At 37.9% G+C, this 15408-nt stretch overlaps 1 protein-coding gene and 1 non-coding gene across 2 annotated transcripts; one reads left to right on the plus strand and one right to left on the minus strand.

Annotated features, from left to right (window-relative positions):
- Positions 1-2423: 2423 nt before the first annotated feature.
- Positions 2424-3244, minus strand: LOC107261968. The gene is made up of 2 exons (XM_015724672.1): positions 2929-3244; positions 2424-2734 (listed from the first exon to the last, which is right to left on the minus strand). The coding sequence occupies exons 1-2, from the start codon at positions 3242-3244 to the stop codon at positions 2424-2426; spliced, it is 627 nt and encodes a 208-aa protein (XP_015580158.1).
- LOC112536289 lies at positions 2881-2986 on the plus strand. The gene has a single exon (XR_003080332.1). It is a non-coding gene; the product is annotated as a small nucleolar RNA R71 (small nucleolar RNA).
- Positions 3245-15408: the final 12164 nt, after the last annotated feature.

Here is a 15408-nt window from a genome sequence, read left to right on the forward strand (position 1 = left end):
GCCATTTGCTTTAGACTACATCCTAACGATCCGGTCCATTTCATATGATAGCAATGGAACCACTGTGTCTTTCCTCACAATATAGCCGTAACTAAACCACAATGACCACTATACTAACATACACAATAACATAAATCAAGTATGGACGAGTAGCATGTAAATTACATGCAATATGATCTCAAACGTGCATGTTTCCATCTAGTCCATCTTAAGTCTTTAATGGAATCAATCCAAAGTCTATGTGTAATGTGAATATCACAATTGAAGGAAACATAAATTTTATTATGCAGAAAATTAAATATTAAAGTTTGAATAAACATAGAACATAAACAACGACTCCTGCTAAACTAAGGTATCATCATGAACACCTATATGAGCACAATGTGCTCATAAAAGGCCTTAAGGGTTAAGCCCTTAGTTAATGGGTTCTCTAGCATATAACTTATGCCTATATGTTGTATGCAAATTTGACTACTCTAAACTCTTTCTTTAATAACTAAATACTTGATGTCAATTTGCTTTGGTTTGTCGAGCTCTTATTGTTCTTAATGTAAAGCACAACTAACTTATTGTCACGGAAGATCTTCATAGGCGTCTCAATGCTATCTGCTATATGTAGCTCCATGAGAAAATTATTTAACCAAATGCTATGATTGGATGCTTCATAAGAAGCTATAAACTTTATTGCCACGGTCAAAAAAGCTGTTAGAGTCCGTTTGGTAAACTTCTAAAAAATAGCTCTTCAGCCAACATGTAAATTAGGGGGGTGAGAAAAATCTCTAAAAAATAAAAAACTGAACATAATTAATTTTTATTTGGTTCAGTTTGGTTATTTTCTTGTAAATTCGTAGGTTTCTTAAAAACCAAAATCATATTAGGTCGATTTGGTTTTTATTTAAAAAAATTTGATTTAATTGAAGTAATTGATATTTTGAATTTTTTATTAAAATTTATTTTTGTTCTTAATAAGAAATTTAATTTTTTTAAAGTGATGTTAGGTTTAGTTCGGTTATTGTGATTTACCCTCCTATTCAGTTCGGTTTGGTTCATATTCATAAATAATTCAGTTAATTTGGTTCGGTTATTTCTATTTCTTTTAAGATTCAGTTTGATTCGGTTCATTTTTAAAATTTGTTTAGTTTATTTGGTAGAGCTAGTTTGGTTCGGTTTTGAATTGAACCAACCAAATGCACATCCCTAATATAAATATATCCTGATGTGGATCGCTTGCTTATCGGGCATCCCGTAAAAATTAGAGTCAGATCACCCAATGATCTTTAAACTGTTTGACCTTTGATAGATGATTATGTGATATTTTGTTCTCTTTAGATAATGTATCACACGTTTGACTGCCTTTTAATGTTGCATATATGGGTTGCTCAAATATTTGCCTAATACTCCCCTTATAAAGTCATTTATTAATTATTATTAATAAAATTATTATTAAAGAAAATTTTCGGGTATTACATCCATGATTACAAAATCCATAGGAAAAATAAACTCTTGAACCTTTACCAACACATCTTCAATAATACCCCTAGGGTATACAACAGATTTATTAGCTAGCTGAACACTCATGAGTGTTGGTTTAGGTTTTCCTAGTCCTAGTTTCTTAAACAATTTATAAGTCATAACACTAATGCTAGCCCCTAAATCAGCCAATGCATTATCAATATTTAGATTACTAACAAAACAAGGAACAGTGAAACTCCTCGGATCTTTTAGCTTTTTTGGTAATCGTCTCTAAATGATCGTTGAGCTCTTCCTCGACAGTTGCACCATTGACACTTCCTCAAGCTTCCTCTTGTTAGAGAGGAGTTCCTTTAAGAACTTAGCATATTTGGACATTTGTGATAAAGCTTCCATAAAAGGTGTGTTAATATACAATTGTTTAAAGAGTTCAAGAAACTTACCAAATTGTGTATCCAATTTTTCCTTTCAAAAGACGAGTTGAATAAGGCACCCTTGGTTTATACTTCTTCACAAAATGGGTAGGCTTTATTGTTGCTTCTCCTTTATCTTTTACTTTAGCCTCTACACCCTTATCTTCTTCAACTACCTCTTTAACCGCATTAGATTATTTTTCTACTTCTTTTCTTTTGTTCCTAATTGTTTTCCACGTCTTAAGGTAATGACCTTGAGTTGCTCTCTAGGATTTCTCTTTGTGTTGCTAGGCAAGCTTCCTTGGGGCCTTTCACCCAAAAGCTTTGCAATCTGCCCCACTTAATTCTCTAAATTGTGAATCAAAGCTTGTTTGTTCATAAGAGCAATTTTTGTAGACTGAAACCTTAATTCAAAAGCTGAGATAAATTTCTCCATCATCTCCTCTAAATTACTCCTTCTAGGAGGAGCCTGCTACTGGTTCTGCTGTTAGAATCTTAGTGGTAGAGGTCTCTGCTGATTTTGATTTCCCCAAGAAAAATTCAGATGATTTCTCCACCTGGATTATAAGTATTGCTATAGGGATTGTTTTGTTGGCCCGAAGCATTACCCACATAATCAATCTGCTTCGGCTTAGCAAAAGTATTATCATTTTGGCAATCTTGACATTGATGACCACCCCCACACCAATCACAAGTCATAACTTGTGTTTGTCTTCTAGATGAAGACATAGTCAAAGCATCCATCTTCTTGCTCATGGCCTCTAACTGTCCATTTAAACTATCATAGGGTCTATCGCATGGATGCCAGTCCTTTTGACTCAAACCTGCTCTCTTGGATTCTACTACTGATACTTCGTGATTGCCATATATCCTCAATAAGATCCATAGCTTGCTCAAGAGTCTTATTATTTAGTGATCCACCTACTGCAGCATTAATAGAATATTTACTTCGTGATTCAGTCCATTAAAGAATATTTGAATTTGTAGCCATAAAGGTAACCATGGTGTGGACAACTTCTCAATAAATCCTTGAAATGTTCCTAACAATCGTACAAAGTCTCATTCTCTTGCTGAAGAAATCCTGCTATGTCATTCCTCAACTTAGCCATCTTAGAAGGTGGAAAGTACCTCTTTAAGAATTTCTTGGCCAGTTGATTCCAGGTCGTAAATGTCCTAGTTGGAAATGACTTCAACCACTTCTTTGCCTTATCCCTCAACAAGAATGAGAATAGCCTTAATCGAATAGCATCATTCGATACCCCATTAATCTGGAAGGTATCGCAAATCTCTAGAAAATCATCCAAATGGGTGTTTGGATCCTCATTGGGCAAACCACCAAACATGCAATTGTTCTGCACCATCTGAATAATGTTGGGGTTGATGTTGAAGTTGTTTGCCGCAATATTTGGTCTAACAATACTCGAAGTAGCCCTATTAAAAGTTGGGCGTGCATACTCTTACATGGTTCTCTCCCTAGGTGGAGCTGCCATTCTTAACTGTTCCCCTTCTTGATTCCGATTCTGTAACTTTGCGACCGTTTTGGCTAAAGCTCATTCTTGTTCTTCTCTTTGCTGCTTCCTCAAAGTTCTTTCCAACTCTAGTTCGTAAGCGAATAGTTCCGTCGAACTAGCTTAGGTCATACACAGATTTAAGTACCTAGAGAAAACACAAACACAACAAAGATAAATCAAATGAAAAATAAAATGCTAAATGTTAAGAACCTCCAAGGATTAGAACCACGAACCCTAATGATTATGAACCCGTGAATTACTATCTTAGAAACCCAAGAACAAATTGAGTTTCAAAACCCAAGAACCGCTTAAATCAGATTGCAAGGTATGGTTGATCAAGATCAGAACCTAAAGAAAACTAAGTTCTTTAAACCCTAACCCTTAACACACCACAAGGATAGATCAATTCCTTGATAAGTGGTTTATGCATTCAACAAGAATTCAAGAATTCAAGCAAATATGCAAAGGAAACAACTACTATAATTTTATCAAAATTCGAATTCTTTCCCAAAACACAACTTAAGGGGCGTTTTTATAGCCACCTAACATAATAAACCCTAGTAAAACTATTAACCCTAGCTCGCCACATAAGAAAAATAGGCAATAACATTGTTCGAACTTAAAGAAGAGATTTTATTCCAAATATTAGCCCACATTAGTCTTCATGTATTTGGACTTGCAAAACATTAAATAAAGCCCATTCGGATGTGTCTTTACTTGGGCCTATCCTAGCATGACCAATTGGGCTTCCTTGACTAGCCCGATCTTGCATATAGCCAATTAAGGCTTCTTGTAGCTTCTTGGACCTTGACCTTGTAATTGGGTCTTGTAGCATGCTCAGTGGATCCTTAGCTTTATCTTTGGTTTTCTTGTTGTCCTCTCCATCAAGTCCATCTTTAAGCTTGGCCATGTCCATATCATTCCCTCCTTCTTTAGGATGATTCGTCCTCGAATCAAGTTCATCACCTACATCAAAAGGACTCAAATCGGCCTACATTAAATGTACCACTCACATTATACTCACCTTTCAAATCAATCTTGTAGGCATTGTCATTGATCCTCTCAAGGGACTTGAAATGGACCATCACCCCTCGGACTTAGTTTAGACTTTCTTTGATTTGGGAACCTTTCTTTGCGAAATGCACCCAAACCCAATCTCCAGTTGGAATACCATTGGAATTCGTCCTTTATTAACCCTCTCGGCCACTTTTGCATTTTGCTTCTCAATTCTCTCTTTAACTTGTTTGTGTAGCTTTTTAACCAAATCCGCCTTAGAAGAACCTTCAACACTAACAAGCTTGTTAAGAGGCAAAGGAATCAAATCAATAGGAGTTAAAGGATTAAAACCATATACAATTTCAAATGGTGAAGTGTGTGTAGTGCTATGAACAGCTCTATTATATGCAAATTCAATATATGGCAACAAATCCTCCTAAGATTTTAAATTCCTAGAAATCAAAGCACGAAGCAATTGAATCAAAGTCCTATTCACAACTTCAGTTTGTCCATCCCATCATGGATGGCAAGTAGTAGAATAAAGCAATTTAGTTCCTAACTTACCCCATAGCACACGCCAAAAGTGACTTAGAAATTTAACATCTCTATCACTAACAATAGTCTTAGGTACTCCATGCAAACGCACAACTTCTTTAAGAAACAAATCAAAGTAATATGGATGATCATCACTTTTATGGCAAGGGATAAAGTGAGCCATTTTACTAAACCTATCCACAACAACAAATATACTATCTCTACCTTTCCTAGATCTCGGCAAACCAAGCACAAAGTCCATAGACAAATCCTGTCCAAGGAACATCGGGAATAGGTAAAGGTGTATATAACCCATGGGGTTGCAGTTTGGACTTAGCTTTCAAACACACAATGCATTGACCACAAATTCTATGCACATCACGTTTCATGCATGGCCAATAAAAATGCTCAATCAGAATATCATAAGTCTTTTGCACCCCAAAATGACCCATTAAACCGCCCCCATGTGCTTCCCTAACCAATACATGAAAGAACAATTAGGAATACAAAGGCGATTTTTCTTGAAAAGAAATCCCTCAAACACATAAAAATCAGCAGAAACAGCCCCATTAGCACAAGTTGTAAACATGCCGCTGAAATCATTATCACTCACATACAACTCTTTTATGAACTCGAAGCCCAGCAATTTAGAATCAAACCCAAGAACCGCTTAAATCAGATTGCAAGGTATGGTTGATCAAGATCAGAACCTAAAGAAAACTAAGTTCTTTAAACCCTAACCCTTAACACGCCACAAGGATAGATCAATTCCTTGATAAGTGGTTTATGCATTCAACAAGAATTCAAGAATTCAAGCAAATATGCAAAGGAAACAACTACTATAATTTTATCAAAATTCGAATTCTTTCCCAAAACACAACTTAAGGGGCGTTTTTATAGCCACCTAACATAATAAACCCTAGTAAAACTATTAACCCTAGCTGCCACATAAGAAAAATAGGCAATAACATTGTTCTGAACTTAAAGAAGAGATTTCAGCCCAAATATTAGCCCACATTAGTCTTCATGTATTTGGACTTGCAAAACATTAAATAAAGCCCATTCAGATGTGTCTTTACTTGGGCCTATCCTAGCATGACCAATTGGGCTTCCTTGACTAGCCCGATCTTGCATATAGCCAATTAAGGCTTCTTGTAGCTTCTTGGACCTTGACCTTGTAATTGGGCCTTGTAGCATGCTCAATGGATCCTTAGCTTTATCTTTGGTTTTCTTGTTGTCCTCTCCATCAAGTCCATCTTTAAGCTTGGCCATGTCCATATCACTAAATCACTAGCTTTTGAATTACTAATAATATCACAACAGAAAAGAGTCTCTGACAATGGTGCCAAAAACTTGGTGCGCGCTATCCACACATGGAAAAGTGCACCGATCATATCAAGTAATACAATAATGAATAAGAGTATCGTTCCACTAAGAACCTAATTGTGAGTACTACTTTCAATCATACACTAATGTTTAGCAATCAAAATATTGTTTGGGTGTAATAATATTTAAAAGTAAAACAATCTTAAAAACAAAGATTAAAACAATCGGTAAACTTATCAAGGATAAAGCCTATCTAGGTAGTGAATCCCCCTAACAATTTGATGCAGAGCACTTTTAAAATTCTAGACCTGTAATATCATAAATTACTGCACTGAAGCTAATGCGATCAAATATGCGTAATGCTGAAATTCGCCTGTTTCTTCCCCACGGGAGCATATGGCTGTGTGGGCTTCTCGTGTGGACCCTTCATGTAAGCTGCCATTTTCTACAACTTACATGGGAAGGCCACATGGCTGTGTGGCTTCCCATGTAAGTCTACATTTTGGATAGATATGCCTTTTCTTTACCCGATTCTCATGCTTTTCGATTCCATTTGACTCCTTGACATGTATTATCTTAAAAGTGCCTAAAAGAACTAAAGATCAAGTTTGAACAAACAAATTAAACTCAATTGAAGATAAAATTAATATAAAATAAAGCTTAAAAGTAAGTGTCTTTAGCACTTATCACACGCCCGTGAATTTTGTTCATGATCGTGAAACATCAGTTTCCCAGCCATGAGCCATGAAGAATTTTCGCCTCAAACAATGCATTTAAATAAATTGAGACAAATTATAAATATCAAGAATACGATAAATCATCTCTCTCTATGAGCTGTAGAAGCCACACCTCGTAAGCTCGAACTTTGATTGCTGATTTGATATAAGGACCACGCCTGCTTGAATTTTTGAGAACTTTGCTGCTTAGGTGGAGGACTTTGCCTACTATCTGGGAACCACGTCTATTGATGTGGGAACCACACCCAATTATTTCATGATTGTAGAAATTCACCCTAGCTGTTTTCCATTTCAGGAATCAGTTTACCACTTCAGGTCAATTCGGTAATTTTCCACTTTCGAGTACTTTCAGTTAGAATTTCATGCATTGGGGTAATGATCTGATTCATTTTGATGGCTATTGGAAGCTATACTAGTGTTTAACTCACTCAAGAACTAAAGCATAATTTTGATGGGTCAGGGACCACACTTGTAATTTTCAAGAAACTTTTAATTTGAGACACCAACTAGGCTTCTATGCGTCTTTTAAGGACTTGCATCAACTTCTTGTACTAAAATGTGATTTTGATAGCTCGGGGACCTAAATGATATTTTTGCCCTTAAGAATTGTTGGATGATAGGCTAAATTATGTTAGCTACAATCTAAGGCAGTGTACCTATCGATGCAGTCTAGCACTAATGGCGAGTATCAAGGTCGTATTCCTCGGGAAAGCGAAAGCCCAGAGTTACTCCTTTGTTCTTTGTTATATTAACCTAAAATGAGTAATGAATACTTTGTAAACTAACTAATAGCTACAATTTAAGTTCTAAGGGAGATGCAGGAGTAATTGATAACTAAAATAACCAAGACAAGAAAGCAAACCCAAAGGGAACCTAAACTAGTTGGCAATTAAACAAAAGATAAAGGATTGGTGAGTCTAATTATGGTACCCGTGGACGAATTCTGAACCGAATTCGGTTTCTCTCTCGAGATAACCGAATTCCTAAACCTAATAACCTAAAGTTGGAATCTCTTCCTAACGATTGATTCTTAAATTAGCATTAAGCTTTAATCAGCCTCTATTAAGCTTTATTAATTCTTAATCCGGCTAGTTAATTATCCTTATCTTTAAGCGATTATTAACCAGTTCTTGCTATTTAAAATTCCAATTGTGAAATGGCCTTCTCAATCACACAAAGCAATCTAAACACACAATTCACAACGTCTCATGAATAATGCATTATCTTATTAATACTGAAAGCAAGAAGAATACAAAACTAACCCAAACAATCCAATAATATAATATCAAGCCAACATAGTAAAGAAATCCCAATGGATTTAATCAATCTAGCTAATCATGTTCATTATCAAAATCCACAAGAATATAATTACAATAAAGAGTAAAGGTAGAGAAAACTCGATTACACCCTTGGATGAGAGTAAACATCCCCAATTCCTCTTGCTCAATCTTGAATCGATCCTTATTCCCCTTGCTCGATTTGAAAACTAATCAACGAACCTCGTCCAATCTTCAATCTTTGAAGGGAATCTGATTGAAACCTTGATCCAAGTCTCCTTTTCCCTTGGTTCCAGCTCAGAAAACCCTTAGGGAGAGAAAAATTAGGGTTTGGGACGTTCTCCCTAGCTTCCTCATGCTCGTACTTAGCTTGTTTCGACAGCTTTGACATCCAATTATGCTCAAATTCTTCCTTTTATCATCCTTTGACTTCTTTTGGACCTAATGCACATAAACAGACGCATAGGGTGAGTGTTGGGACCAATTCACATCCAAATGTCTATAAAATCAATCTTAAAAACCCCATTTAGATGTGTGTATTTTACGCACATCACTGGACATACCCCAATCTCAGTGAATTAGGAGTATTCACATCCAGTTTCTGGCCAAAACGACCTTGGGCGTGTGAAGGGAGAGGAAATCCCCCTTTTTGGCAAAATTAAACACTCACCAAGCATTTTTGGCCGTTAGAGAGGTAATTTCTTAGCTTAATGATATGCATAGTTTTACACATATTTGCTGACATATTATTGTGAATTTTCTTAGCATTTACTGTGTTTTTATTCCAAGATCACCCGTGTTTTGTGTCCTTTCATGTTTTAGGAGATTTTTATAGGTCCATCATCAGTGCTTTAGCAATTTTAGATCAATTTCGGGCGAAAATGGATGGAATCAAAAGCTTTTTGACCTTGGGTTAACTTTTGGAAAGTCAACATGGCCCGTGCAAAGATTCCAGGTCGTGTATCTTAAGCACTTTGAAGCAGCACATTTTTTGAGGGTACCACACCCTAAAGCACTGCCCGTGTTTGCTTACACGGGCAAGAACACGGCCATGGTCGATTCAGTTCATTCTGTCAATTGGAGTCGAACATGACCCGTGTTGAGGACACGAGTTGGAACACACCCATATTTGGGTAATGAATAAAAGGAATGAGCCAAAAAGAGAAAAGAAGAGTTTCGGATCGCCAATTTTGACTTTTGATCTTCCGTTGTAATTTTGCTAGACGTGTTGTCAAGCATTTTCGGGGGCTTTTAGGAAATGGATTCCACTTGGGAACATCAGATTCGTGATTTGGGTTTTGGATTGAAGATTGAAGAGGAGTTTTAGAGCGATTCAAGAAGCAATTTTGGAGATCAATTACAGTGTAGATCAAGGCTTTGAGCTGTTCATCCAATTATAAGAAAAGAGTGTATATGTTTCGATTTCTTTGTTCTTTCACTGTAATTGAATTCCTATTCGTTTTAGACATGAACATATGTAGCTAGATTGGTTGAACCCACTAGGGTTTCTTGCTATGTTGGCTTTGCACTAAATTGTTGAGATTGGTTGAGTTTTCTTTCTTATATTCTTTTTGTAATTAATAATTAAATCTAGTTTTCTTTACATTGAATGTGTTGATTACTATTCATAGAATTCTTTTAGCAATTGAGAAATTCTAATTGAGTTTGGAAATTTAATTGCAAGATCAGGTTAATTTTCACTTAGAGATAATGTTAATTAATTTACCGGATTAAGAATTAATAAAGCTTAATAGAGGCGGATTAAAGCTTAAGGCTAACTTAATAATCAATCATTAGGAAGAGATTCCAACTTTAGGTTCTTAGGTTTAGGAATTCGGTTGTCTTGAGAGAGAAACTAAATTCAGTTAAGAATCCGTCCACAGGTAGCATAATCGGACTTAACAATTTATTATCTTTTATTTGATTGCCAACTAGTCTAGGTCCCCTTTTTGGGTTTGCTTTCTTGTCTTAATTGTTCTATTCACTCATTCATTCTCGCATTCCATTTAGAACTTAGATTTTAGTAATTAGTAAATCTAGAAACCATCCGTCATCAATTTTAGGCTAGATAACAAATAATAAAGTAATAACTCTAGGATTTCACTTTCCTGAGGGATACAATATTTTAATACTTGCCGTTGTGCTAGGCTACATCGATAGGTTCACTGCCTTAGTTGTAGTTGCATATGCGGCGCGTCACTTAATCTTTATTGATGTGACTTATGTACTAGATATATATGTTATTTATCCAAAACATGCGAAAATTTTTCAAATATTCATATGCCCTAGCCTGTAGACCCGATTAGCTGTGTGTAGAGCCAATCAGCTCTACCCAGTCCAAATCGACTGTGCACATGCCGAAAAAGGGTTTTCAGGGCTATTTTGCAAAAAATAAACTAATAAATACATACTTACCTGTATAGGGTCTTTTCATGCATAAATTATGTTTAATACTTATGTATTTGGCTTTTCAAGGTGATGTTGTATCGATCCGGTTCACCAGGAACTTTTATAGGGCTCGTGAGTGGTACGATGAGCTCCCTAACTTTGTCTAGGCTAGGATTTGAGATACCGACATCCATCGGTTTGTAGTTACACTCTTGTCAGTCATCGGGAGAGTCGACCACACCTCTGTTTATGCCTTGCTCGAGAGATGGATGGACACTACTCACACCCTCCACACCCCCGGTCGGTGAGCTGACACTCTCCCCTCTTTCCTTTTTTACTATCACAGGCATCGATTTCTCCGGCACGCCCATGCCCTTTGATGATGCGATCTATGATCAGTGCTTCGACGCCTGGGAGCGCTTCATCACTGATTTGCTCAGGTTCTTGCCGACATTCAAGAACTCACGTTGTATCGCTTATCAGAGCATCCCCCTCCACTACCGAGCCTCTTAGTATACCTCTTTAGTACGATTTTGTTTAGTGACTCAGGGAATTCACTGAACTTTCACTACTTAGCCCTATTATGGGATTCAGATCAAGTCTCCTCCTACAACTGGGGATCTGTAGCTTTCACGTACTTGTATCACCAAGTCGACATTATAGTCCAGGATAGTAAGAGGATCTGCAGTTTCTAGCACGCGATCCACGTAAGTTATGCTCTGACCTCTCTTCCCTAGTTTCTTTTATAGGTATAGTGAATATTGATTCTTGCTTTACAGGTTTAGGCCTTGGAGATCAGTCTTTTGGTGGGCTCATAGCCGATCTACACCTTGCAGGTTTTTCCTCGATTGAGTCGTTGAGGCTCGAGCAAAAGCATCACAATGGAGTGGGCTCAAGTTCATGTGCACCGCATGTGGATCAACACCTTGACTTGGGACACAATTTGAGGTGATTGGCTCGAGGAGCGCTGTCAGTGGGACCCTTACATGCTATCTACAGTTGACCTTGAGCAGAGGAGGATCCTGCTGACTGGACTTGCCTGTCGGGCATGGTACCTAGGAGAGAGGATCTATGGGTAGCAGGTGCCGAGTTCCCTTATCTCCTCCTCTTTCTATGTTCTGGACGACAGACCTTGCTAGGAGGAGTTAGCAAAGTGTTTTTGCAAGGTATGACAAGCGCGAGGATCTCACTATCTGATCTCGGTGGACAGATTTCACTTCTTTCATCCCTCTACTGCTGGGGGCCGTGCCCTTACGTCACGACATCATGACTCAGTTTTTTTCTAGATTTATTTAGAATTCCCCTCTTATTATATCCAGCTTTCCTAATTGTTTTATTTATAGTTCCTCAACCAGGCTTCTACTACTTGTGAGCCGATTGAGGGGCAATCCGCTTGACGTTCTAGGCCTTCCCACATCACAAACTCCTCCACTGGCGCTGCCTCCGAAGCACCTCCTACAGCCACATATGATGTGGTTCTGCGAAGCATTTCATTCCCTCCAGATCTAGTGGTCACATACTAGAGTCTTTACAGTGTGACAGAGCCCCGGCTTGCCATGGAGCATTGCCTCCCTTCGGAATTCACTCTGAACACTTGCACACACGTAAGATACCTTTCTCTTTTGTGTTTGCCTATCTTCTTTTCCTGAAAAGTTAGTGACATATTATGCAAATAACCATACAGGTTTAGAGAGATTAGTTCGATTACGTACATCGGCTGGTCGATCCCGCGAGGAGGCAATTCTTTGTCCTCGATGAGGACTGGCTGGTAAGAAAAGTATTTATGCAATGTAACATTTATGCATGTACGTAGGTATGAAATGCACTAACTAATCTCCTTTCGGATTTTCATCAAAAGGACCATAACGGCTTGTGTGGGTTAAGTGGGTGACCATCAACATTGGACTGACACTCAGCAACGTTGGATCGATGCTCTGACACTTCAGCTTTCAACCTTGTGGACCTAAAGGATTAACACCGACTCGGACGATGGGATGGGGGATTCGAGAGAGAACCCTGGCTTTTGATCTTCTTTATTATTGCTTACACTTTCCCTCTTTTTATAATTACTTGTAGAACTTTTTGACTTTTAGAACTCTTGTAGAATTTTTGACTTTTCGAGGATATCATCGGTTTCAGCTTTTCAATTACTTCCATTTTGCTTATTTCCCTTTATTATTGCATTTGTATGAGCATATATGCGAAGAAAATCAAAAAATGCCCAAAAAATCAAAATTTGCTAAAAATTGCACCAGGAAGCCACACAGCCAATTGGCTATGTGCTCAGTCAATTAGCTATATGCTCAGCCGATTCGGCTCTACGCACAGCCGGTCAGCTATGCATAGTGCCGGTCGGCTCTGCAGTTGTAGAGTCTGAATCGGATACTGATTTAAGTCCTATATATATCTATAAGCCTCCTTACTTCCTCACATGCCACTTTACACTTCAAAAAGCCAAAAATAAGTCTCAAAAGAGTGCCGAAAGCCTGCAAACTCTTCTCAAAACCCTAACAGGTGATGATTGGATTAAACTTGGGAAATTTCATCTTTCATCTTTTAAAGCCATGCAAGACACAAAACTTGATTATGGGTTTCTCCATTCTACTGTCAAGTTTTAGTGTCCAAGGGACTATGTCTTTAGATTCAATAGGCAAGAGTTTTGCCCTATGATTGAAGAATACTTAGCTATTCTTGGCATTGCCATGGATTCTATGCATCCCATTACCCTGCCAAAACTCAATGAGCCTTTTTTTGGCAAACTAATGGAATTGTTCGATATGCCCCCAACTGAGGTACTTTCCCATTCTGTTGGTGAGTACATTACCCTTACTTTGTTGATTTGTTGCTGTGAGAAGAAGGAACAGGGCACATTTTCTTAGATTCAGATGTTGGGCTTTTGCCTTAATGCCCAATTTCTACTAATTTCTCCTCAGGGAGGGGGAGATATCAAAAATTGTTGGCATTATTGATCAGGTTGAGCATGGAGCAGATCCGATTCCAGTCATCTTGGTTGAAACCATCATTGGGTTAGATATGTATAAAACCCATCAATGGTTTGGTGGCAGCCTCGTTATCTTACAAGTATTGTAGCCATATCCTTGTTTCTTTTATGATTTTTTTTTATTCTTGCCTTAATTTAGTGGGTTAGATATGTATAAAATGCATCAATGCTTTGGTGGCAGCCTCGTTATCTTATAGGTATTGCAGCCAAATCCTTGTTTCTTTTATGATTTTCTTTTATTTTTGCCTAAGCCGCCCTTTCGAGTTTTCAACTTAGTAGGCTTTTTGTCTTAACTTTTGCCTAAGCCGTGCTTTCAGGTTTTCGACTTAGCAGATTTTATTTTTGCCTAAGTCACCCTTTCGGGTTCAACTTAGCTCATTTTTCTTATTTTTTCTTCTTTCTTTTCCTTTTTCCTTGTTTCTTTTTTAAAATCTGGCTGCACGAGAAGCTTCAGATACTAACCATCTCGAGCAATATCGACAAGTATGAGAACTAAATGGCGAATGCGCTAGCTACCTTATCAAGGGAATCTGAAGACAAGAGCACCCTGTTATCAAGGGAATCTGATGTGCATAGTTTTACACATATTTCCTTGCATATTATTATGTATTTTCTTAGCAATTATTGTGCTTTTATTCCAAGATCACCCGTGTTTTGTGTTCTTTTGCATTTCAGGAGAATTTATAGGACCATCATTAGTGTTTGAGCAATTATAGATCAATACGTGCAAAAACGGACGAGAATTCATTAAAATTGGACAAGGGCTCGCATGTCAAACATTGAGGACGGTCTAGGTCAAGGCCGTGCTGATCATCACGGCTTGGACTCTGGTCGTGACCAACCATTAGCTTTTAATCCTCAAATATGGCATTTTGGGCATGGTTTTCGAGGCTGTCACGGCCTCCAGCATGGTCTGTGGTGGCTCAGCACCGGCGGGGGCACGACTAGGAAGAAAACCTAACTTGCGAGATCTAAAGGTTCAGCACGGCTTGGACTCCGGCCGACAACACGACCATGACCACGGCTGTGCTGGGACTAACTTGCGAGATCCGAAGGTTCAGCACGGCTTGGACTTCGGTCGTGCTGGGACAAGTATATAAGGAAAGCGATTTCTTGAGCTAGGGCAAGCAAGGAGGAGGAGAGTTTTGGCGGCTGGTTCGTTCTTTGCAGAGTACTGAGTTTGGGAGAGAGTTTCAGAGAGTGAGAACCCCAGAATCGCAAGGTTCCGTGCAAAACAGTAGTGGAGCAAATCGAGAAGTAATTGGGGAGATCAATTGTAGTGCAGATTTAGATTTGGAGCTGTTCATCCAATTCGAGAGAAAATGGTGTACATGTTTCATTTTCGTTATTCTTTCATTGTAATTGATTTCCTAGTTGTTTTAAACATGAACATGTGTAGCTAGATCGATTAAATCCGTTGGGATTTCTTTACTATGCTCGCTTAGTATTAAATTGTTGGATTGTTTGAGTTTAGTTTTGTATCCTTCTTGCTTTCAATATTTATAGGATAATGCATTATTCATGAGACGTTGTGAATTGTGGTGTTTAGATTACTTTATCTGATTGAGAAGTCCATTTGGCAATTAGAATTTTGAATAGCAAGAACTGGTTATAATCACTTAGAGATAAGGATTATGGAGCACTCATTCACCCTTTGGATAGAGCTTAGATGGCCAAGAACCATAAGGATTTCAGCAACTACATCAGCAGCTTAGACTTCCACCTTCAACTCAAGATGAAGAGTTAGTGTCAGAG

This window comes from Ricinus communis, chromosome 7 (assembly GCF_019578655.1).
Source record: "Ricinus communis isolate WT05 ecotype wild-type chromosome 7, ASM1957865v1, whole genome shotgun sequence".
NCBI classification, from domain to species: domain Eukaryota; kingdom Viridiplantae; phylum Streptophyta; class Magnoliopsida; order Malpighiales; family Euphorbiaceae; genus Ricinus; species Ricinus communis.